Source organism: Crocodylus siamensis, chromosome 9 (genome assembly GCF_052110815.1).
Source record: "Crocodylus siamensis isolate JL-2025a chromosome 9, ASM5211081v1, whole genome shotgun sequence".
Classification (NCBI taxonomy): domain Eukaryota; kingdom Metazoa; phylum Chordata; order Crocodylia; family Crocodylidae; genus Crocodylus; species Crocodylus siamensis.
Genome location: NC_143403.1, coordinates 58,229,877 through 58,254,648, shown reverse-complemented (window position 1 = coordinate 58,254,648; position 24,772 = coordinate 58,229,877). Strand labels below are relative to the sequence as shown.

General features: G+C 51.3%; 1 protein-coding gene and 1 gene segment (V, D, J or C); both read left to right on the top strand.

Moving 5' to 3' along the window:
• The first annotated feature begins 6 nt into the window (after window positions 1–6).
• Window positions 7–23,492, top strand: LOC149857691 (immunoglobulin lambda-1 light chain-like). Its single transcript, XM_090062250.1, has 4 exons — window positions 7–51; window positions 189–494; window positions 19,836–19,889; window positions 22,885–23,492. The coding sequence occupies exons 1-4, from the start codon at window positions 9–11 to the stop codon at window positions 23,205–23,207; spliced, it is 726 nt and encodes a 241-aa protein (XP_089918376.1). The 5' UTR covers window positions 7–8; the 3' UTR covers window positions 23,208–23,492.
• Window positions 8,467–9,073, top strand: LOC149857692 (immunoglobulin lambda variable 5-45-like). The segment is given in 2 exon segments: window positions 8,467–8,547; window positions 8,670–9,073. Coding segments are annotated over 2 exon segments (450 nt in total).
• Window positions 23,493–24,772: the final 1,280 nt, after the last annotated feature.

The window sequence follows — 24,772 nt, the reverse complement described above, 5'->3', positions numbered from 1 at the left end:
TTCCCACCATGGCCTGGGCCCCGCTCCTCGTGGTGCTCGCCTACTGCTCAGGTGCTCCTCGGGCGCGACTGATCTCAGCCTTTCAAGCCAGTGGTCTTGCGGTTTATTCTCCCCTCACATCCCTACTGCTTCCCAAGGGAGGTTTCTTCAGCGGAGACTTTATCCCATGTTTTTCCCTCTTTCTTCAGGTTCCCTCGCCGAATATGTGCTGACGCAGCCGCCCGCAGTGTCAGTGTCTCCAGGACAAACTGCTCAGCTCACATGCAGAGGAGAAAAGTTTGACAAATACTATGTGCACTGGTACCAGCAGAAACCTGGCAGTGCCCCCAAGCTTGTGATGTACAAGGATAAGGAGAGACCCTCTGGTGTCCCTGACCGCTTCTCTGGAGCCAGCTCTGGTGACACAGCCACCCTGACCATCACGGGAGTCCAAGCCCAGGACGAGGCAGACTATTACTGCCAGGTGTGGAATAGCGACAGCAGCACTTGCCACAGTGACACCGGGCAGTGGGGAAGTGAGACACAAACTTCTTGTCCTCAGGGGGAAACTTTGATATCAGTGATTCCCGAGGCCGCGAGGGGCGGCTCCACACAGAGCCCTATGCACGCATGGTGACCCCCCCGGGCAGAGTCAGGAGCAGTACTGCAGGCCTGGCCAGGGCTGCCTGGCATGAACAAGGTAGTCACCCCTGGGGCAAATGTGTGAAGCACCAGGCTACATAGGGACCCCCCAGCTGTACTGCAGCCCCTCAGCACGTGGCTCCCATCCCTTGTCCTGTTGTGTCCCTCAAGCCAGGCCCGTGGCCCCTCGCTCCCACACAGTCTGTGAAGCAGGGGGTGTCTGATGGGTGGAGGGCAGAGTGCGAGGAGAAGGACATGCCCCTCCAGGGACGCATATTAGTTTACCATCCAGCGCAGGGTGACAAGGACCGGCAGCAAGGCGGTAGCCCTAGACTTCAAGAGGGCCAACTTCAACGAGTTGAGGGGATTAGTGGGGGAGGCGCTGGGGTTCACAAGGGCAGGGGTACTCAGTGTCCAAGATGAGCGGTCGTTCCTTCAGGAGACGATACTCAGACTCAAAGGGGTGACCATCCCAACAAAATTTAAGGGGGCCAGGAGTGCCCGAAAGCCTCCCTAGCTCACCAAGGGTGTCCGGGAATGCCTGATCGCCAAAAAGGCAGTGTAGACCCGGTGGAAGTGGGGTGCTATCTCCAAAGAGGAGTATACCTCCTCTGCTCAGGCCTGTAGGGGGGCTGTCAGGAAAGCGAAGGCAGACATAGAGCTAGGACTTGTGTCCAAAATCAAAGATTACAAAAAGTCCTTTTTCAAATATATAGGGAGGATGAAGAAAGCACCGGGAAATGTGGGCCCCTGCAAGATCCTCTGGGCATTCTGGGGGTTGCGCCAGAGGAGAAAGCAGGCCACTTTAACCAAGTCTTCACCTCTGTTTTCTTGGGCAGGGACCAGGACTTCCCCACCGTGATGCAAGACGGACTCGAGGGAAACGCCTCCAGACCTCAGGCTGGGGAGGACCGGGTTAGAGAGCTTCTGGAGGGGCTGGACGTGTTCAGATCAGCGGGTCCAGATGCTCTCCACCCCCGGGTGTTGAGGGAGCTAGCAGGGGTTATTGCAGGGCCCTTGGCACGGCTTTACGAGCGCTCGTGGTGCTCGGGCCAGGTGCCGGATGATTGGAAAGTAGCCAACGTGGTCCCCATCTTTAAAAAAGGGAGGAGGGAGGACCCGGGCAACTACAGGTCCGTCAGTCTTACCTCGATCCTAGGGAAACTCTTTGAGAAGATCATCATGGAGCACATCTGCGATGGGCCAGCCTCAGAGATGATGCTCAAGGGCAACCAGCACGGTTTCATTAGGGGCAGAACAACCTGATTGCCTTTTATGATCAGGTCACAAAAGCCTTGGATGCAGGTGTTGCCGTGGATGTATTCTTTCTGGACTTCAGCAAGGCCTTTGACACCATCTCCTACCCCACCCTCATTTAAAAATTGGGCGACTGTGGCATTGATGCCTACACAGTCAGATGGATTGCAGATTGGCTGAAGGGTCGCACTCAGAGGGTGGTGGTGGAGGGTCATATTCGACCTGGGAGGAAGTGGGCAGCGGAGTCCCCCAGGGCTCGGTCCTTCGGCCCGCGCTGTTCCATTTCTTTATCAGTGATTTGGATGACGGGGTGAAAAGTACCCTGTTTAAATTCGCTGATGATACCAAAATCTGGGGTGAGGTGAGCACGCTAGTAGGGAGGGAAAGACTGCAGCAAGACCTGGATAGGTTACAGGGGTGGGCTAGCAAAAACAGGATGCGCTTCAACACTGACAAGTGCAGGGTGCTGCCCTTGGGCAGTAGTAACCAGCAGCACACTTATAAGATGGGAAACTCCCTTCTTGAGAGCACAGAGGCAGAAAGGGATCTTGGAGGCATTACTGACTCCAAGATAAACATGGGCCGACAATGCGAGGTCACAGTTGGCAGGGCTGACCAGACCTTGTCCTGCATCCACAGGTGCATCTCGAGCAGGAACAAGGAGGTGATCCTCCCCCTCTACGCAACACTGGGCAGGCCGCAGCTGGAGTACTGGGTCCAGTTCTGTGCGCCCCACTTCAGGAGGGATGTGGACAACGTGGAGAGGGTCCAGAGGAGGCCACCCGCATGATCCGGGGACAACAGGGCAGACCCTACAATGAGAGACTGCGGGACCTGAACCTGTTCAGCCTTCACAAGAGAAGGCTGAGGGGGGACCTCGTGACCATCTATGAACTCACTAGGGGGGACCAGAAGGGTTTGGGAAAGACCTTGTTTCCCCAAGCGCCCTCTGGCATAACAAGGAATAATGGCCACAAGTTGTTGGAGAGGAGGTTTAGATTAGACATCAGTAAGAACGACTTCACAGTCAGGGCGGCTAGGATCTGGAACCAACTTCCAAGGGAAGTGGTGCTGGCTCCTACCCTGCTACATGGGATCATTTGAGCCCAGTTTTTCCTCCTGCCCTGGCAGGGGGTCAGACTTGAAGATCTATAAAGCCCCTTCGACCCGACTTCTATGATTCGATGACATGCCCCTCCAGGGACGCATATCCTGAGTGGCGCTGGGACCCTCCTCAGCATTGATGCGAGACCCCAGCCAATGCAGAGAAGAACAGCTCAGAAATACATGGTCTGACACTAGGGTCACACCCCGAGGCAGATCAGTGGAGCAGACCCAGCACAGAGCTGTGGCCATGCAGGACGGGCACAGAATTTCGTTCCCAGTCGCAGTCCTCCAGGGAGACCTGCACGAAAACACCTGGATCCAGATGGGTTTCTAGGCCTGCTCTCGGTCCCGCTGCCAACTGCAGGGTATGCAGGGGTGCATGGGGTGTACCTGCGCTCAGAGCAATAGGTGCCACAGTGGTTTCTCTTCCCTGACTGCTTTGTGCCAAGTACCCACATGGGAACCGTACTGCCCTAGAGCCCAGGTTGCCAACGCTCAGCAGCCATTGCTCATGCAAAGGCAGCAGGACCTGCCGAAATGGGCAGTTAACGCTCTGCTTAGCCCTCAGACTCCCCTCGCTTGTATTATCGCTGTAGAGCAGCCAGACATCAGTCCAGCTCTCGTTACTCAGTACAATGTGGAGATGCTCCTCGCTGGAAATGGCAGCTCTGTTCTACAATGTGATGTGAGCGCTCCTAACGTGGCTTATCCTGCTTGAACATATGGACGTTTGCACTCGCAAGGTATTTAATGCCGGCTGAGTGTGCAGGTGACCTGGCCCTTGGGAAACCAGGCTCCAGTTATCATAACGATGCCAAGTCCTTCCGCCAGGTGGAGCCCCTGGTGTCAGGCACAAGCTGCTGGGCCAGAGCAGTCTCCAGGCTGGGGTCTTTGCTCCTCCAACTGCCCTCCTGTTTCCATCCCAAGTGCAGGAGCCCAGGGGACACCAGCCCAGCAGCTGGGGCCTTTTAAGGCACTTCATCTATGAAATGAGCTTGATTTCCCCTCATTAAGTCTCTTATATGCAGGGAAGTATCTGGGGGAAGGCTGGGGGAGGGGAGCGCAGCAGCCGGGAACGGGCAGATTTGCATGAAGGGGCTGATCTCGGCTCTGGGGCTTTAACTGAGACTCAGGGGGTCCCAGCCACAGACCGGTTGGCCTGAGGAAGCCGAGCTGCTCCGGATTCCCACCATGGCCTGGGCCCCGCTCCTCGTGGTGCTCGCCTGCTGCTCAGGTGCTCCTCGGGCGCGACTGATCTCAGCCTTTCAAGCCAGTGGTCTTGCGGTTTATTCTCCCCTCACATCCCTACTGCTTCCCAAGGGAGGTTTCTTCAGCGGAGCCTTTATCCCATGTTTTTCCCTCTTTCTTTAGGTTCCCTCGCCGAATATGTGCTGACGCAGCCGCCCGCAGTGTCTGTGTCTCCAGGACAAACTGCTCAGCTCACATGCAGAGGAGAAAAGTTTGACAAATACTATGTGCAATGGTACCAGCAGAAACCTGGCAGTGCCCCCAAGCTTGTGATGTACAAGGATAAGGAGAGACCCTCTGGTGTCCCTGACCGCTTCTCTGGAGCCAGCTCTGGTGACACAGCCACCCTGACCATCACGGGAGTCCAAGCCCAGGACGAGGCAGACTATTACTGCCAGGTGTGGAATAGCGACAGCAGCACTTGCCACAGTGACACCGGGCAGTGGGGAAGTGAGACACAAACTTCTTGTCCTCAGGGGGAAACTTTGATATCAGTGATTCCCGAGGCCGCGAGGGGCGGCTCCACACAGAGCCCTATGCACGCATGGTGACCCCCCCGGGCAGAGTCAGGAGCAGTACTGCAGGCCTGGCCAGGGCTGCCTGGCATGAACAAGGTAGTCACCCCTGGGGCAAATGTGTGAAGCACCAGGCTACACAGGGACCCCCCAGCTGTACTGCAGCCCCTCAGCACGTGGCTCCCATCCCTTGTCCTGTTGTGTCCCTCAAGCCAGGCCCGTGGCCCCTCGCTCCCACACAGTCTGTGAAGCAGGGGGTGTCTGATGGGTGGAGGGCAGAGTGCGAGGAGAAGGACATGCCCCTCCAGGGACGCATATTAGTTTACCATCCAGCGCAGGGTGACAAGGGCCGGCAGCAAGGCGGTAGCCCTAGACTTCAAGAGGGCCAACTTCAACGAGTTGAGGGGATTAGTGGGGGAGGCGCTGGGGTTCACAAGGGCAGGGGTACTCAGTGTCCAAGATGAGCGGTCGTTCCTTCAGGAGACGATACTCAGACTCAAAGGGGTGACCATCCCAACAAAATTTAAGGGGGCCAGGAGTGCCCGAAAGCCTCCCTAGCTCACCAAGGGTGTCCGGGAATGCCTGATCGCCAAAAAGGCAGTGTAGACCCGGTGGAACTGGGGTGCTATCTCCAAAGAGGAGTATGCCTCCTCTGCTCGGGCCTGTAGGAGGGCTGTCAGGAAAGCAAAGGCAGACATAGAGCTAGGACTTGTGTCCAAAATCAAAGATTACAAAAAGTCCTTTTTCAAATATATAGGGAGGATGAAGAAAGCACCGGGAAATGTGGGCCCCTGCAAGATCCTCTGGGCATTCTGGGGGTTGCGCCAGAGGAGAAAGCAGGCCACTTTAACCAAGTCTTCACCTCTGTTTTCTTGGGCAGGGACCAGGACTTCCCCACCGTGATGCAAGACGGACTCGAGGGAAACGCCTCCAGACCTCAGGCTGGGGAGGACCGGGTTAGAGAGCTTCTGGAGGGGCTGGACGTGTTCAGATCAGCGGGTCCAGATGCTCTCCACCCCCGGGTGTTGAGGGAGCTAGCAGGGGTTATTGCAGGGCCCTTGGCACGGCTTTACGAGCGCTCGTGGTGCTCGGGCCAGGTGCCGGATGATTGGAAAGTAGCCAACGTGGTCCCCATCTTTAAAAAAGGGAGGAGGGAGGACCCGGGCAACTACAGGTCCGTCAGTCTTACCTCGATCCTAGGGAAACTCTTTGAGAAGATCATCATGGAGCACATCTGCGATGGGCCAGCCTCAGAGATGATGCTCAAGGGCAACCAGCACGGTTTCATTAGGGGCAGAACAACCTGATTGCCTTTTATGATCAGGTCACAAAAGCCTTGGATGCAGGTGTTGCCGTGGATGTATTCTTTCTGGACTTCAGCAAGGCCTTTGACACCATCTCCTACCCCACCCTCATTTAAAAATTGGGCGACTGTGGCATTGATGCCTACACAGTCAGATGGATTGCAGATTGGCTGAAGGGTCGCACTCAGAGGGTGGTGGTGGAGGGTCATATTCGACCTGGGAGGAAGTGGGCAGCGGAGTCCCCCAGGGCTCGGTCCTTCGGCCCGCGCTGTTCCATTTCTTTATCAGTGATTTGGATGACGGGGTGAAAAGTACCCTGTTTAAATTCGCTGATGATACCAAAATCTGGGGTGAGGTGAGCACGCTAGTAGGGAGGGAAAGACTGCAGCAAGACCTGGATAGGTTACAGGGGTGGGCTAGCAAAAACAGGATGCGCTTCAACACTGACAAGTGCAGGGTGCTGCCCTTGGGCAGTAGTAACCAGCAGCACACTTATAAGATGGGAAACTCCCTTCTTGAGAGCACAGAGGCAGAAAGGGATCTTGGAGGCATTACTGACTCCAAGATAAACATGGGCCGACAATGCGAGGTCACGGTTGGCAGGGCTGACCAGACCTTGTCCTGCATCCACAGGTGCATCTCGAGCAGGAACAAGGAGGTGATCCTCCCCCTCTACGCAACACTGGGCAGGCCGCAGCTGGAGTACTGGGTCCAGTTCTGTGCGCCCCACTTCAGGAGGGATGTGGACAACGTGGAGAGGGTCCAGAGGAGGCCACCCGCATGATCCGGGGACAACAGGGCAGACCCTACAATGAGAGACTGCGGGACCTGAACCTGTTCAGCCTTCACAAGAGAAGGCTGAGGGGGGACCTCGTGACCATCTATGAACTCACTAGGGGGGACCAGAAGGGTTTGGGAAAGACCTTGTTTCCCCAAGCGCCCTCTGGCATAACAAGGAATAATGGCCACAAGTTGTTGGAGAGGAGGTTTAGATTAGACATCAGTAAGAACGACTTCACAGTCAGGGCGGCTAGGATCTGGAACCAACTTCCAAGGGAAGTGGTGCTGGCTCCTACCCTGCTACATGGGATCATTTGAGCCCAGTTTTTCCTCCTGCCCTGGCAGGGGGTCAGACTTGAAGATCTATAAAGCCCCTTCGACCCGACTTCTATGATTCGATGACATGCCCCTCCAGGGACGCATATCCTGAGTGGCGCTGGGGCCCTCCTCAGCATTGACGCGAGGCCCCAGCCAATGCAGAGAAGAACAGCCCCCTGCAACGCCAGCCATGCTGGCAGCATCTGCACCCTGCTGACTCTAGCATATCCCAACCCCTGGCTGTATGGGGCCACATTTCCAAATGCCTGAGCAGTTTGGAGAATGAGGTACAAATTCTCATTGTAACACCACGTGATTTCAGGGGGGAGCAGCTCCGCTTCAATACAGGCCAGAGCTGAGGGTCTGTGCTGTGCAGGCACAAGCTGCTGGCTAGAGCAGTCTGCAGGCTGGCAGCTTTGCTCCCGCCATAGTCCTCCCAATTCCATGCCAAGCACTGGAGCCAAGGAGACACGGTCAAGGCAGTGGCTAGAGCTGGGGAGGAGCAAGTGCTGGGCACACACACAAGGTCTGCCCTGCCTCTGACACCTCTTCCCCACTCTCCCTGCATCTAGGGTCCCTCTGGAAGGAAGGGCACCAGGGGGCAAGACCTGTCTGAAGTGACACCTGCTTCCTGCTTCCCAGCCAGCTCCAGCTCCAACTCCAGCCCCAGCCCCAGCCCCAGCCCCAGGCAGTCTGCAGCCGGTGTTGTTGTCTCCTCATGGCTCAAAGGGCTGGGGACCAGAAGCTGAAAAGACAGCACCTTGCATTGTAGCCCCAAGTGAAAACCATATGACCAGCCTCTGCCCATGGGAACAAACTCCATGCACTGAGTGGCTGAGCCCGTGGAGGCAGTTCCTCTGTGAGATGAGCTTGACTTTGAGACAAGTTTGCAGAGGTGGGGGGGAATGTCTCTGGCCCCATATTCCACTTGTTTCATGGGGAAAAGGGAATATAACTCCCCTGCCTCCCTTCCCATCTTCTGAGAAGACCTGCATCCCACCTCCCTCCTCCGGGATGGGGCCCACTGCATAGCATGGCTGAGGAGTGGGCAGCATCCAAGACAGAGCCAGGGAGAAGGGTGGGATCTCCAGGTGCAGCCTCTGTTGAGTGGGACCGCACATGGGTCTTTCTACAGTGAGACCTTTTCTTGTGGACTGATCCCGCCTTGCATCTGGCTCCTCCCCTGTGCCCACAGGGGCCAGTCAGACAGGAGCACATTAGCAACAAGGCCCCACCTCATTGCTCCCCTCCCTCCACTTCCCCCCACTGCCTATATAAGAGGCAGGCATGGGAGGGCATTTTCAGTGCGTTTGCCCCTCTCTCCCCTGCAAGGGCCCGTGATCTCCTCGCCATGCTGTGGGCTCCCCTCCTGGTCCTGGTGGGGACGTGGTGCGCAGGTGAGAGTGGGCAGAGGGATCATTACCCAGAGAAGTGGCTGCTGCAGCCAGTGCCCCAAGCACAGGACCAGCAGCAGGGCAGCACTGGGCGCATGTGACGGGGTCTGCATGTTGTTTTCCAGGTGCCAGATCACAGTCTCTGCTCACTCAGCCGCCCTCACAGTCAGTGTCCCCAGGGACCACCGTGAAACTCTCCTGCACCATGAGCAGTGGGAACAGCATCAGTGGCTACGTTGTGAACTGGTACCAGCAGAAACCTGGGACCCCCCCTCGGTACCTGCTGTATTACAAGTCGGACTCTGAGAAGCACCAGGGCTCCGGGGTCCCCACTCGCTTCTCTGGCTCCAAGGACACGTCCAGTAACAGCGGCTACCTGAGCATCACTGGGGTCCTCACGGAGGACGAGGCTGACTATTACTGTGCTGTGTGGCACAGTAGTGCTTGTCACAGTGACACAGCCACAGGGGGAAGTGAGACAAAAACCTCCTCTGCCCTCCCTCAGCCAGACCTGCAGGGAGCCATATGAATGGCAGCAATCACCTCTGCAAACACACCATGAAGTGTAACATCTCCCTTTGCAAGGGAGAAACTGGTTGCCTGCCAACCACCCTGTCTATGTAGGGGTAGGCAGCTCTTCCCTTGTTTTCCCCTATTGAGCCCCTCTGCTTTCTGCCCTTCTCCCTCCTCATCCTCTGCCCTCTTGAGGAGAGAAGGGACCAACAACTTCCTTGCTCCCTCCTCACCTTGTGACAACTCGTGTCCCCCCCATCCCAGCCCTCACCTCCCTCCTATTGGATGGGGACCCTATGTGGAGCTGCAGCCCCCGAGCACGGAGGGAGCAAGGATAGCGGCAGCCCCAGCCACAGCCTCAGTGCTATCCCTCTTCAAGTGTCCAGAGTCAGGACATTGTAGCGCTGCGGAGCTGCCCCTCTCCTCACCTAACTCCTTACCACCTTCCCAGTGTCACCCACCATTACACAGCCGCAGCCCTGTCCTCTCAGCATGTGAACAAACTTTTCCTCTCAGAGGAAATGCCAGTCAGGGGCTGGGGGCTTATTTTTACCTTTAGAAGGGGCAGCAGAGAGAGTGGCAGAGGTGGGGGCAGCAGAATTTCCCCTCTGCCCCCAGCTCTGATTACAGTGGCCACCAAGGTTTGTCCCACCTGCCCCAGGTCCTGGCCCTTTAAAAAAAACAACAAAAAACCCTGAACTCACCAGCCCCTGCCAGGCAGTGGGCAATCGCCACTGCTCCGCACTGCATGACGGGCTCTTCCACAACCCCCCAGAAGCCCAGAGGCAGCTGCATCAGCCAGTAAATCCAGGGTTTGGGGTTGTTTTTTTAAAGTGCCGGGAGCTGGGGTGCGCAGGGCAGCTATGGGGGGGAGGCTGGGGGAGCAGGCAGGGGCTAGGGATGCTTGTGACAGAGCCCCCCATGCAGCACATGGCAGTGGGGGGCAGTGGGAATCACCCCCTCCCCCTGCCTGGCAGCACGCAGTGAGTAGTGGCCTTTTTTTAACCAGGAGCTGGGGAGGGTGGGCCAGCCAGAGTGGGGACTGGGAGAGCGGGCAGGGGATGGGGGGTATCTGGGGGGGCTGGGGGAGCAAGCAGGGGATGGAGCCTGGCAGGGGTCCCCCCATGGTCCTGTGCCCCCTCCTCCAGTCCCCTACTTACCAGCGTGGAAACCAGGTCCAGCTCCCTGCCACAACCAGCTGGGACCGCCTGAATCGCTGAAGCTCTCCAAAACTTTTCCAAATCAATTCATAGAGCTTTGAATCAATTCAGACCTTTTAATTGGTCCCTTGATTCAATTCGGATTCAGAGATTCGGCCACCAAATTGGGCCAAATCTCCTCCAAATCGAATTCTCACCTGAAGCTTCGCACAGCCCTAGTAGCCAGCATGGGCTATGTGTTGCTTTCTCTTCCTGCTGCCCCCGAGGTCTCTGGGTTTTGCAGTCCAGAATCACATCAGCGGGACTTCGCAGGATTCCGCATCCTCCTCCTGCTTCCAGGTGCCTCTGGGATTTGTAGTCCACAGTCACAGCCAGCACTAAGTTTCAGTAAGTTTAGCAGGGCAGAGGAGCTCTGTACTTGGGGAAAGGGATGTTTAACTCCCCCTCCCCCATGGCCCCAGACACCAGCTGGGGTATGCCTGGGCAGGCAGTCCCTGCTTCCACTCTTCCCCCATCCCTCCCCACTCCTCTGCTGGAGCAGACAGTACAGTCCAGCCCAGGGCTGGAGAGCATTCTGGGATGCTGGGGGACTGTGATTTAACTTGAACCAGGAAGTTGTCTGGGACAGAAGTTTCATAAACCAGGTTGACTCAAATCAGTTAAGCCTGATACTACACTCAATCAGGTTTATCTTATACCAGTTTCAGCCATTTTGAAACTGGTTTATGTGCACTGAATTTCTGTTCTGCTACAGGTTTAAACCAGTTTCTGATGACTTAAGCCAGTTTATGTGTAACTTCTGTCCCTAGCCCAGGGATTTAAGAGCCCAGGGGTTTAAGACCATTTGCTTCAGGAAGTCAAACTGGTCTGGATTCCCACCATGGCCTGGGCCCCTCTCCACCCCATCCTAGTCATGTACCACACTGGCATGATGAAGAATGGGGCTTTTCTAAGTGTCTTCCACAATAGAGATTTTCCTTTCTCCATCCTGCTCTGGCTGTCATGTGTGTTCTCTCTCTGCAGATTTACTCACGTTTGATTATTCCCAATGTTTTCCCCTCCTGCTCCAGAACATGGTGATTCAGCCGTCTTCAGTGTCTGTGTCTCTAGGACAAAGCTAAACTGACCTCCTCTGGGAACAATACAGATATAAAGATAGTGCTGATCTGATGCTATAGGCAGACCCTCTAGCATCCCTGACCACATCTTGGGTTTCAACTCTGGCAACACAGCTACGCTGCAAATCGCTGGAGTCCAAGCCTAGGATGAGACTGTTCATTACAATCAGGTGTGGGTCAGCAGCACTTACCACAGTGGCATAGTGCAACAGGGAAGTGAGACACAACCCTCCTGCTGTCAAAGGCCACCTTTACTATTTACATTTCCATTTACAGTGGTCTGAGAGCCGGGTCTTCATCCACTTCACTGAACTGAGGGCCAGGTACATGGGCAGCAGATACTGGCAGAGCTCCCCTGAAGTCAGTCAAATTACATCACCCAGAGATTTCACTATTAATCTTCCAAAAACTGAGGGTCTCCCTGCCTCCTAGGATTTCACCAAAAAACCAGCAGGCCCTTTGACTGTCTGATGCTTCTCATATGGTCCCCAGAGGCAGCAGAAATATCCTCAGTCCAGAGTTCAGAGTCCTCCCACCTTTTCCCTTCCAGGCTTGACAGTGTCTACATTGCAGGGCTCAAGAAAGCAAACCCCCTTCTCCATAGTACAGCTCAGCTGTGGAATTAATCACGTTTAACAATTCAGTAACCTACAGGCCTTGTTCTCTCTGTTTAGCTTCTCCTCTGCCCTTTACTCAGTGTCATCAATGTATTTAATTGTGATACGTTATCTCCCCTCAGTCTGAAGCACCTTGAAGGCTCTGTGGGTTGGAGCTCAAGCTGAGGAGTCCAGCACAATCTTCTCATCATCACGGACTTGCTTCCCCAGTATAGTGTGCAGTGAGGCAGGAAGTAAACTGGCCCACAGCCCAGCTTGGTCAGAAATGCATGGTCTGATGCCAGGGTCACACCCAGGGACAGATCAGAGGAACTGGCCCAGCAGAGATCTGGGGTCCTGCACGAGGGGTGCTGAACTTCACTCCTAGTTGCAAATGCCTTAAAGAACCTGCGTGAAAACATCTGGATATGGAGCAGTTTCTAAGCCTGCCCTTGCTCCCACTGCCATCTGCAGGGTACATAGGGGTGCCGGGAGCATGCATATGCTCAGATATGCTACAATGGCTTCTTTCTCTGACTGTTTTGTGCCAAGCTCCATGTGGGGGCCGCACTGCCTTAGATCTCAAGCTGCCAATGCTCCACAGCCATTCCTCGCACAGAGGCACCAGGACTCGCTGACATGGGCAGTTAGCACTTTTGGGGGGGAAATTTCCCCTGTTGCTGCAAGAGTCTTGCTGTGTGGTGTCAGGTCCCTCTGCTGCCTGTCTTGGTTTTCTGCAGCCCCCGGTTGTGCAGCAGTGGCTGAAGTCTCTCATCTCTGAGGTTCTGCTGCCATCTACCGGCCTGTCCCAAACAGGACAAAGCAGCCATCCATGTGGGACTGCCAGCAATAGACCCAGCCAGGGAAATCCTGAGTGATGGCACTGCAGCAGGAGTGCACTAGGTGGGGATGTGTACTAAGGAATGTGTGCAGTGCAGCTTGGGTCACTCTGGGGGGACTTTTCCAGGGGTGCCCTGATGTGTAACAAGGCTGCAGGGCTCAGACCTGACAGCAAGTTGACAAGCTCCAGATTCTCTTGGGACACTGAGAGACATGCAAGAAGGAGCCAGTGGCACAGGACAGACACTCAGCACCCTCCAAGGGGTGTGGAGATATAGATCCCCCAAAAGTCGGTCCCCGCTGAAACCCTTGACCAGTCCAATGCTCTGTTTATGCTTCCTACTGAAAGCAGATTGGAACCCAAGCACCAGGGACCCAAGCGTGACCAAACTGCAAGTGTGCATGCAGAGGGGGAAGAAGGGATGGATGGCGAAAGATCCAGATCTGAATTTTCCAGCACTTTAAGGATGGTTTGAAGAGAGGTTGTTCACTTCTGAACCTTGGTTCTGCGTGGTTCATGGAATCATAGGTTCAAAGGACCGGAAGGGACCTGGAAGATCAACAAGTCCAGTCCCCTGCCATAGGCAGGAGGTTAATGAGCTCAAACTAGCTCAATGAGGTACTTATCCAGCCTCCTCTTGGACACCTCCAAGGATGGCGACTGCACCACCTCTGTCGGGAGTGTGTTCCAGGTTCTAGTTACCCTTATGGAAAAGAAGGTCTTCCTTATGTCCCATCTAAATCTTCCCTGTGTTAATCTGTGACCATTGATCCTCATCCTCCCAAGGGGTGCCTTCTTGAAAAGCTGCTCCCCCAGATCTTGGTGCTCCCCCCTGACATACTCATAGATGACTCTTCAGTCACCTTTCAGCCTCCTCTTACTCAGACTGAACAAGCCTAGTTCCTCGAGTCTCTCTTCATAGGACCTATCCTCCAGGCCCCTGATCATGTGAGTGGCCTGTCTCTGCACCCTCTCCAGCTTATCCGCATCCTTCATGAAGTGCAGTGCCCAACACTGGGCACAGTACTCCAACTGTGGCCTCACCAACACCGAGTAGAAAGGGAGCAGCACCTCTCTGGATCTGTTGGCAACACATCGGCTGATGCACGCCAGAGCTTCATTTGCCCTGCTGGCGATTTCATCATACTGTTGGCTCATATTCATGTCCTGGCCGATCGTGACCCCCAGGTCCCGTTCAGATGCTGTGCCAGCCTGTGGGCTGCCGCCTAGGCTATAGTTATGGTGAAAGTTCTTCCTACCCAGATGAAGGACCGGGCACTTTTCCCTGTTGAACCTCATCTGATTCTGATCAGCCCACAGAACCGGTCTATCTCGGTCGTCCTGGATCCTCACCCTACCTTCTGATGTGCCCGCATTTTCCCACAGCTTAGTATTGTTGGCAAACTTAGTCATCTCATTTCATCTCATGTCTGAACTGCATGGCTGGTGGCCTGGTCCTGATGTTAATTCACCTGCTGAGTTTCACAGCTGAGGTCTGTTCCAGACCGTAACACTTTTCTCTTGCAATGACCTGAACATACAGATAACTCAGTAGCTTGAAATTAAATGTTTATCTACTCTGTATTATATTAAGAATCCAGCCTGGAGGTGCTCTGAAATTGTGACCTATTGGCAGATAAGACTGTATGAACAGAGACATAACTGAAGCCCAGTGTCATTTACTTCCCAAACAAAAATATGCTGGAGCAAAACCCAGCTGACCTGAATGCATTGCTCATTGCCAGCTGTGCAGCACATAATCAAAGCAGGCACGCTTAATACTATGCAAGGCCGCTCACCTATAACATAATAACCTGCCCAACTATGCCTTGCAACACTGATCAAGCACAGCACAGCAAAAACGGTGGTGTCTTGCACTCTCTGTATCAGAAATAAATTACCCGATCCCAGGACCTCAAATTCTTCACAGAATGACACACAAAGGCCCCCTTGCCCATCACCTGTCTGCAACCACATCTGGCCCCCTGAGAGACATTTTAGAAGGGGCCAGTTTTCATAGGGCAGGTGCTCAGAGACAACTAGTTCACAGTGCACACACTACGAGTAAGCAGTCCAGGCCCAATGATGAACCAGCGAGGGCTTTGCAGAAAGTAATTGCCTTTTCTATCTCCGGCCATATCACTTGCCATGTGCAAAGTGTCAGGGAAACCACAGTGAACGTATGCATTTGTGTGTTTGCTGTTTCCAAAGCATTATTAGTATTTTGTACAGGGTCTCAGGCTTACATCTCATTTAAGATGTTGCATGCCCTTACCATATCCCTAACATCATGCCAGGGCCCTGGCTTCAGTTAAGACCCTTCATCTACCATGCATTCAGCCCCCTGTTCCCTGACACACATGAGATGATTCCTGATAGTTTCTGAGACCCATTCTCTTCTTAGCATGAGAGATCAGAGATGAGTACAGCACATGGTGACATGGCATGTTGGGCTGCCCAGGCATGCCATGCCACACCAGTCTGGGCAGCCAGTCACAGCTCCCATGTCTGATTATTCAGCTGACAAGCTATTGGTGCTCAGTTGGTCTGAACTCCAGGTGACAAATCCCTGACCTCCATCAAGTGGTTGGTGTAAAAATACAAAGGTCTTCAACTTCATGGACTTCACAATGTAAATTGTCAATACGCCACAAACAGAGACAAGATCTTGGCTCTAGCATTGATATAAAGAAGTTTGACCCCTGCCAAGGGCCACCGCAAGGTCTAGGCCTCAAAGATTTTCCAGTTAAACTACTGAAAGAAGGATTAGCTGACAGGATGCTTCCCCCATCCTTGCCCATGAAGGCAACAGGCCAAGCTGGAAATACCAGGGCCCTGCAAGTGGAGGTGCTGGAAAAATAATCAACAAGAACTGCAGCCAAAGTCTCTTCGGCTGGCATCTTGAGCCATGTAGAAGGAAGGCAGGGCTGAGAGAAGCAGGGAGGGCTGATGTGCAGGAGGGACTAGTGAAAAGAGAAGACCCAGACAGACAGAACGGAGGCACCTTGCTTCACTTTGGCTCTTTACTGAGATTCAGACTTTCTGCCTGTTTGAGAAGACAGGACAGGGGGACGCGAAGGACCTGGAAGTGTCTATGGCACTACCTCACTCCCTCCTTGGGCTCTGTTGGCTCCTAGAGTTTTTTTGGACCGCTAAAGATGAATGGTTTAAAACCAATTCCAGGCAGCCCCAACCTACACTTGCCCCGTGGCCAGCTCATGTTGCCAACTGCAGTGTGGCACACTTGTTTGCAGGGAATAGGAATTACCATGTCTCTTCACCTCATTTTGGGTTAATGAAAAGTGTACATGAACATGAGGGATCGGTGGCCTTGGTCAGAGCCAGTCCTAGGAGACTGGCATCTCCATTAAGGGTCCCACCACGGCAGTTCCAGTCACAGATCTCTAGTGGAGACATCGCTTCTGGTAATAAATATTTAGCAGGGGCAAGGAGGAGGCCATATAGATTCTCGTTCCTGCCTTAAACAGGCTCTGAATCCAGGCCCCCAGAGAGAAGAAGCCACCAACCAACAGAAGCAAGCTTTGCTTTCCCAAAACGCCAGCTGAGTATATGGTGCTTATTATATAACACAAAAGACTATAAGCAGAGCAACTGCTGCGTGCACCAAGAGGCACGGTCCCAAGTGACTCTGATTTCCTTTCAGAAAAAGGAAGCGGCTTCTAGGAACCAGACAGTTACACACGTGCAGTGGAAAGACAGTTGGCCACGCACGGCTGCTCAAGCCTGCAGTGCGGCTCCCACCATCTGTCACTACAAGAACGTTTCAGCGAAAGCCAAGGGGACAGCAGTGGCAAACAGAGCATGAAATCGTGTGACCGCAGCTCCCCCATAACTACACCAATGAGTTGCTGACATGCCACTTATTAATAACGCATAAACCTCATCCTGCTATGTCAAGTCGCTCAATGGGTTTTTGTGGGCTAATTGTTTTGCCACTGGTTGGCTCTTCCCAGTTTATGATTTAATTTCAGGTGAAAAACAAAGTTGGCATTCAGGGGGGCAGGTAACAAGCTGGGAGGCAGCTGAATTTAATGTGTCCATCTGCCAATACGAACCGTCCAAGGGGAATGTGTTCTGGGAAGTCAGGTGAAGTGCAGCATTTTCTTCTCATTAATGCTGCAATACACAATCAGCAGCTCAGGCAGACTAGACCGGGGCAGGAGGGAGGCCATAATGTCCAAAATCAAATAGCACCTGTCATCCTCACTCTTGAAAGCTATGAAAAGCTGGATACTTCCCTCCCATCCCACTGTTTTTCATGGTTGGCATACTGTTTTGCCTATTAGCTAGAGCTGAGCAAGACACAGATTTGCTGCCCTGCTAAGGCTTCTGAGACACAGACTTTTTTTTTCCTGGTATTCTGTTCCTGAAATGTCAAAAACAAAAAACGCCCCAAACTTATTTTCTTGAGGGGGTGGGGGGGAAGGGGGCGGGGGCTTAAAGGATCCGGTCAACTGAAATCTTTCCTTCTGAGAATTTCAAACTGTTCTTTTCTAATTTTGACATTTGAAGATTGCACAACTTCTTAGAGCATAGATGAACTGGCATTTTTGAAACACGCTGAAAAATTTCAGGACTTTTTCTAATCCCCCAAATCATTTAGATTGAGGCGATTTCTCCACCCGATCCTCTCCCAGAAGCAGTTTTGCTTTTGGCAAAGCAGCTTTCTCCAAAGGAGAAAAACACCCAGCTCATTCTACTTCTGTTTAGTTAAACACCAACTATTTTCTCAACACCAAATCCCTTCCTGTGTTTTGACTGTGTTTCTAGTCATGCTAAATAGGTAGAAATCAAGCATTTGATGTTTCAGAGTGCAGACAACAGCAGTCACTGCCCAGTCTTCCTACGTTGATACTAGGCGGTCACTGCTGACCACCTCCTCTGCAGGCTCTCCTTGCCAACCGAACATACAGGCAGCTGTTTCTCAAGTCATCTGCCCAGCCCCATCAGCAGCAACGTCTAAGTAACTCACCTCGCTGGGCTCAGCTAAGCTGGAAATCGAGTGAGTTACGAGACAAGTTTCAGTTCCCAGACAGGTGGCAGAGCCAATGCTCTGGGGTTTCAGTAGATACCAGCTGAGCATAAGATGCTGTTCATGCCTAAGATGCACTGGTCAATCCCCACGAGGATGGACTCAGGAAGGACTTATCCTGCTATGTTGATGAGCTCAACGGTGGAAGCAGCACCTGCAAGGATTTGGGAGAGATGGAAATAAGTTTGATTGACCTTGGGCTTTCTTTTTTGATTGATCAATACGGCTTTCTTCAGGAGCTTGTGGAGGAGAAAGGGCTAATGGACCCCAGTGGTGTGAACCACCGGAGTGCTGTAGCCCATGGGGGCCGCCAGACACTGCACTTGGACAGAGGGCCCAAGACAGGGGTCAAACGCGGTAGTCTGTGGGCTTGCCCCAGAAGCGAACCACACGCTCCTCTTCCAGGAGTCTAAGCACGGGCCCACCTGCTAGACTAGAAGTGCCACTGGCAACAGGAGATGTCCTTACATTTCAGCAAACACGCAGGAGTCTTTCCTGGGATCTCTAACTGGCAGGATTTGTCCAGGGAAACTGATCTGTTTGAACATTGTAAAGATTTTTTGGGTGCTGCCTTTGTGAAGGGCAAACGGAGAATATGGATAATGCTACTCTTGCAAGTGACTTTTGGCCACCACATCCCTCCTCAGCAACCCAAGAGGTACCTGGAATTGGATTCATTATTCACAACAGCAGGGATCACAATGGGGAACATGCTTCTGACCAGCTGTATCGGGAGGGGCACATACTTGGAGCCTTGCTGCGAAATCACGGGAAGGTAGGAATGTGGAACCAGGTAAGCCAGATTCAAGACTTATCATTGGCTCTGATGATATTGCTGCTATTTGTCTCGACTTAAGCCAACACGTGGCTGCTTTGAGGCTATTGCTCAGTTTTTGCACGACACTAGGAAAGGGATTACCATTCCCCAGACCCTCTCCTATTTGTGACTTCTCTGCCCCTCAATCCATTTCAGATCTCAGAGTGATACAGACCCCAGTCCCTAAAAGCCAACCTAGAGTGGGGTGGGTATCACGGTCTGCAGGGGAGAAGTAGACAGAGTGAGGGACCCTGAAGCGCTGGCTTCTCAGGATAAGACTTTATGAGTAGGAACATTTGGGAATGGCCCAGTGCACCACTGGGGTGATGAGTAACCACTTACGCTCTTTTTCATTCATTATACTGGATCCAGGAAGGTAACGTGATATATTTCCTTGATCTGTTTTTTATGTACCTGTTAGTATGTCTGCTATTGATTCTCCAAATGAACTTCCTAAAAGAGAGATCTTGCCACTTTTGTGAGATTCTCAGAGGGTCCTGGGCTGCCTTTTCTCCCAGGCCCCTGTTGCTTTGTGCTCCGAGTTTTATTCCGTTTTTCCCTGCTGCCCTGCGAACTTCAGCCTGAAGGTCACTATGCCACAGGGGCCAGCTGCCAGTCCGTTTACGCTCACACTATGGTTTATTCTCTGGGTTTTGTACTTTTTCCATCCTGCACAGAAATAGGAGGATGTTACATTTCTGTGTTTACATATGTACTTAGTGCTATTGCCATTCATGTGGGCACTATAGAAATGGTAGGAAACATGGCAATAGAAATAGAGTTGGGCATGGTGGCCCATTCTAGAAAATTTAAGGGGAAAAAAAGATCAAGAAAGGAAGAGCTGGAGAAGAAGACAGGACAAAAAAACCAAAGATAAACCAATCAGAAGAGAGAACTCTTGTCCCCTTCCATTTCAAAAGACTAAGAATATAGTTTGGGATCCGCATCTGATTCGTTGAAGAACTTGATCAAGGGGCCCCCCTGGATATCCCTTGGGAGACAGTGAATCCACAAAGTCAGTCCCCACTGAATTACTGCCTGTTGCATGAGTTTCTTCAGAGAAAAGAAAATCTGCATCCCTTCTCCTAAGTCCAGCATTGTGGTGGACTGTGCTCCACATTTAACATACTACGCCACTGGGACACCTAGGCTCCAAAGCAGAAGCAAAGAGATGCTAGATTATTTTTGCATAGCGCTGTGTCACTGTGCGTATGTCTTCAGCAGCGGAACCCAGCTGACCGTCCTCGGTAAGTCGCTCTCCTATTTACCTACAACCATTTTCAAATTGTTGGTGGCTTTGATTTTTTTTATTTTTCTCCCCTTTCTAACGTCTCTGCCCATTCCAGGTCTGGTGCCCTTTAGTTCTCTACTAATCCCAGCGAAAATGTGGGAGGGGGGGAGGGTAGCTTGCTCAGGAGAATGCTTAGAATTAAGTTTGGCAAACTCATAGGTTTTTATCACTTGTAAAATGCTTTTGTCCTTTTGTGACGGATGCAATCCCACTGATAACACCTTTGGCTGCATGACAGAATTTTCTTTATTACAGGTGAAGGCAGGGGAAAATGAGCCAAATTTATAATGCAGCCAGCTTGTATTTAAATAATTTATCAAACAGGAATTTCTTTCTTTTTCTTGTGGGAAAACCACCCAGATAAAGGCTGCAGCATAATGAGAAAGTGTGTAGGAGTTTGAAATTTAAGGGTTTTCTTCCTTTCAAAGAAGAAGGGTCTGTTGTTATGTCAGGGGGAAAAAAGTTGCCTCTATGTTTCAGAAATGCTCAGACTGACAGTTGCTTTTTTATTTTCTGGGTTGGATGCTTTTTTTTAGGTTACCCTTGAAAAGTTAGAAGTATTGGTGATAAGTAGGAACTCAAAGTAAGGCAATTGGAGCAGTAAACCAGCTTAGAACGAGGCAGTTTCCCCTGCTGCAAACATATAAGGATGTGTTGAGCGGGGAGGAGAGTAGGTTAATAATTTTAAAGTATAAAACCTTGAAATAACTTTGAAAGAAATATGTTTGAAATAGCTTTGAAAGAAAGATGTCCAGCTGCTGGAAAAAGTTGCAGAGTAAATAATGAATCAGGATATATGCAGTAACAGGGTCGTTATTAATCATCTCTCTTTCTGTCTAATCATCTTGCCCATCACTATCATATCTGAGTACTTCAGCGTTAAAATGATCATATTGAGACTGAAGCGATCCAGAGAGCATCTTACTACGTGGTATTATGATACCTCAGCTCCACTCAGATATTACAATGATGGGCGCTATTGGAAACCCTAGGGTTCCCAGATAGCCAGTAAAGATTGTAAGAAATATAGAACCAATTACATACAAAAGATAAAAGGGCCAGATCTAGGAATATGTAGTTTGGTAAAGAAGTTAGAAGGGATAGTTGAGGTGCTTAAGATGGTAAAAGAATTACTGTGATTATTAGCAAGCGATAATGGAAGATAACTCCTTTTCTACTGCTTAGTAAGCCTAGGGAGCCTCTCTTTGGAATGAATGGCTGGTAAGTACATTACAAGCAAGACTTCTTCATGGGTAGTTAGTTTGTGCAATTCAGTGCTGTAGGAGTTGATCCTGTAAAGTACCGTGGTTCGAATTTAGAGAGCCAGTTATGATCAATTAACAATATTCAGTGCTGTGGTAAAAGAGTTGGTATTTTGTGTGTCAGGACATAATCATATGTCCTGGCCAAGACAGTAGAGTATATGCTTGTCACAGCCTTGCACCTCTGCATTTGCAACTGGGCAGGTTTCTTAGAGGTGCTAAACACCATCAGCTCGCACTGAAGTCTATGGGAGCTATAAGGGCGCAGTCAGTACCTCTGAGAACCAGGCTAATTGGAATTTAAGGTTAATTGGAATTTAAATGCAGAGCTGAGCTGCTTGATGCTGATGGAGATCCAAATCTTATGGATCTAGTTTTCAGATACGCTGAACACTTACAGCTTCCAGTGTGAACTGTGGATGCTTAGCACCTCTGAAAATTCAGCCACACAAGTGCAGGTTTTATAATCTATGTGCAGTTAGTATATGGGACTAAAGCAAGAGGCACTTTGCATTAGGAATTTCTCCAGAGATGCTCATTCCTCTATAATAGGAGACTGGAAAACCTGGAGCAGACTGGGGTCACCCTGAAAACTTGAGAATGGTCTCAGCTGCCTCAATTTGTTCAGCAATTAGTGCCCTGATTTTTCACGGCAATTGTTTCTGTCTGTATTAGCAAGAGTTTTTTGCAAGGCTGAGCTGGCTGAACTCCAGTGTTGGAAGTATCAGACAGCCCTTTTCCCAGTTACGCTGGTGCCAGTGAATTGATTATAGAAGTGCAAATGAGAGGAGAGTTTAACCTACAGGATCTAGTTATTTGGAGAGCTGTCAGCCAGTCCAAATCCTGTGCCATCATGAGCAGGAGCCTGTGCCCTTGGATCCTGCAGCTGGGTCTTCACAGACAGACTTCAGACCTCACTAAGAGCTAATGAAGCAAATGGGAAGCCAACAGGTCTAGCTGTACAGATCTGTTCCTATTCCAAGGGCAGCTCAGGGCAGATGAAATGCGTCTTTCTAATCCAAAGAGTAAACAGTTTCTTAACCTTGAATTTCTGGGTAATTATGCAGCAGCAGTGCCATTCAACTCCTGATGGGGGAGAGATGATGCTGAGAGCACAAAGAAGCAATGCTGCGAAATGGGTTACTCTAAAGAGCATCCCATTGGTACACACATGCAGCATTTTCCTGGTAGAATGATCTGTGGCTATGTAATACTCACATCAATATAAGCACATTAGCAGAGAAATACTTAATACCTCATTTGAAAGGATGGAGCCAGTGCTGAGGAGAGTGTTACTTCAGGGGTCCAGCTGAAGTTAGCTGTTCTGTTAAATGCCAGTTCCCTGAAGGCTTTCTGTATTTTCTATATGGAAGCTTCAATTTTATTTTTAATGTTAAGGGGGTTTTATTATGGTAATTCTTTATAACATAACGTTTTTCTAAAGGTCAGGCAGCTTGTCCCATAGGTCTTATTTTTAAAATAAATTTCACGGGCCTGCACAGCCAGCTTTGCACCTCTTATGAGAGACATGCAGTGAGTTTAGAGCCCAAGGATATGGCCCAATGTAACTAGCAGCCTGCATTGTGTACTGGCACCTTCCCACTCAATGGGAGCGATGTTTCCTAAAGTCTCTGCATTATCCTCAGCTTTGCACCTAACTTAATACCAAACCCTCTTGTTCCCTTGCAGGACAGCCAAAGGCCTCTCCTACCGTCCACCTCTTCCCTCCGTCCTCGGAAGAGCTCAGCAGCCAGAGCAAGGCCACGCTGGTGTGTCTGATGGACAACTTTTACCCCGGCTCGGTCCAGGTCACCTGGAAAGCTGATGGCGCCCCCATCACCAGTGGAGTGGAGACCACCAAGCCGGCCAAACAGAGCAACAACCAGTACATGGCCAGCAGCTACCTGAAGCTGAGCGCCTCCGAGTGGAAGAGCCACGAGAGCTACACCTGTCTGGTGACGCACGACGGGAAGAGCACGGACAAGACCCTGAAGAGATCGGAGTGCTCTTAACCCGCAGCCCCAGAGGGCTCGGCCGGTCCCCGTCTCAGCCAGTAGAGAGCTGGGATCTGTGACAAGCTGGGATCTTTCTGTAGTATCTCCCTAATGCTGGTTTCCAGCAACTCTAATTTCTATTTTATGTGGAGATTTTAGCCAATCCCTTTGATACCCACCTTTCTTTCCATGTATCCATCTCCTGCTCTCCCTTCTCCGCATTCCCTGCATGTGTTGTTCCTGCTTTAGTCTCTGATGCAGCCCTGATACAAAATTAATAAAACCAGAAACATTCAACTCTCACTGTGTCTGTAGAAACTTCTCTGCCTCTTGCAAATGTTTATAAGAATTGCTTAATTTTCCATGGTCCTGCAATAAAAGATGGACTCTGATCAGCCAATAGCTTATTTTCTTGCTGCCAAAAGTTGTCCTGATTTCTGTAAGTTTACCCCAGCAGTTTTGAGAAAGGTGAATTTAGAAGTCACTGAATAATAGGCTGACATGTTAAAAATTACACACTTGGTCCTCCCCTGCACAATGCAGGTCTATGTCCACTCAAGTCAAAGGTGCTATGCCACTTATCACCGGGGGGAGATCTGACCCTCTCTGATTCTGCAGTAAAACTCCCTAGTATCATGCTGCTCTGGGAATTACAGTTATGATGCTACTTCCCAAGCTGTATCTGGGGAACATTTCCAGAGCAGAAATGTTTAGTTGGCATCCGCTACTCACTTTCACCTTGGAGATCACCTGCTTTGAAAGTTTGATGTATCACAAAAGTCCCACTTGAACCCCATTTGCTCGATAAGTTGTTCCTACTACCCACCTGTGAGTCTGGGTGTCCTGTGCTGGTTCTGTATGTCAGAGGGACTATCACCCCTACAGTACACCTTGGCATAACATCTGATGCATTATGTGAGCAGAACTCATACTCCTGCGTAATGAGAATCCCACACTTCTGGCCGCCATTCCTACCACAAGACTAGCAATGAAGATAGAGAAGTGCACGTCCCCATTCAACTGCAACAGCCCTGAGCTTTTCTCTGGGGAAGCAGCTGTCAGCTCCCTGTGGGTGGGAAATGACTGTCTCCTGAGTTACCTGTGAAGAGTATCATCAGGCAGGAAGAGCTTTATATGTATTTTCTTATCTCTTTTCCAAGTTGCTGTGTCCCTAGACATTCTCCAAAAAGCAAATACCTCAGTCTGCCTATCCAACAAGACAGGAAATGTATTGTAGTATATAAGCAGAGGCCTGACAAATACAGTCAGATACACAGTGCAGATAAAAATGGGAGCATGAAATCAAGCTTTAGCCCTAAAAATGCCTCTAAAACTCAGAGATCCACCGACCCGAAGTAAGTGGGTCTAGTGCACAAACCTGTGCCCTTCTGTGTGTGAGGGGGTCACTGCTTGTGCTGAAAAGTCAGCACGACAAAAGAGGATGGTTAGTCTTACTGAACACAAATAACTGGGGAGTCCTTCACCACACCATTAAGGTCCAACCCCAGCACCTCTCACAGACACTGCTGCCCAGCCCCCACAGACAAGGGGAACGTGCACAGCTAGCAATGAGGTTCATGGGA

Bases quoted from the DNA above. Each gene is read 5' to 3' on its own strand.
- LOC149857691 (XM_090062250.1), top strand. From the start codon at position 9: ATGGCCTGGGCCCCGCTCCTCGTGGTGCTCGCCTACTGCTCAG. The intron at 52-188 runs GTGCTCCTCGGG...CTCTTTCTTCAG, and splicing joins GGTGCTCGCCTACTGCTCAG to GTTCCCTCGCCGAATATGTG. The intron at 495-19,835 runs GTGACACCGGGC...ATTTTTGCATAG, and splicing joins CGACAGCAGCACTTGCCACA to CGCTGTGTCACTGTGCGTAT.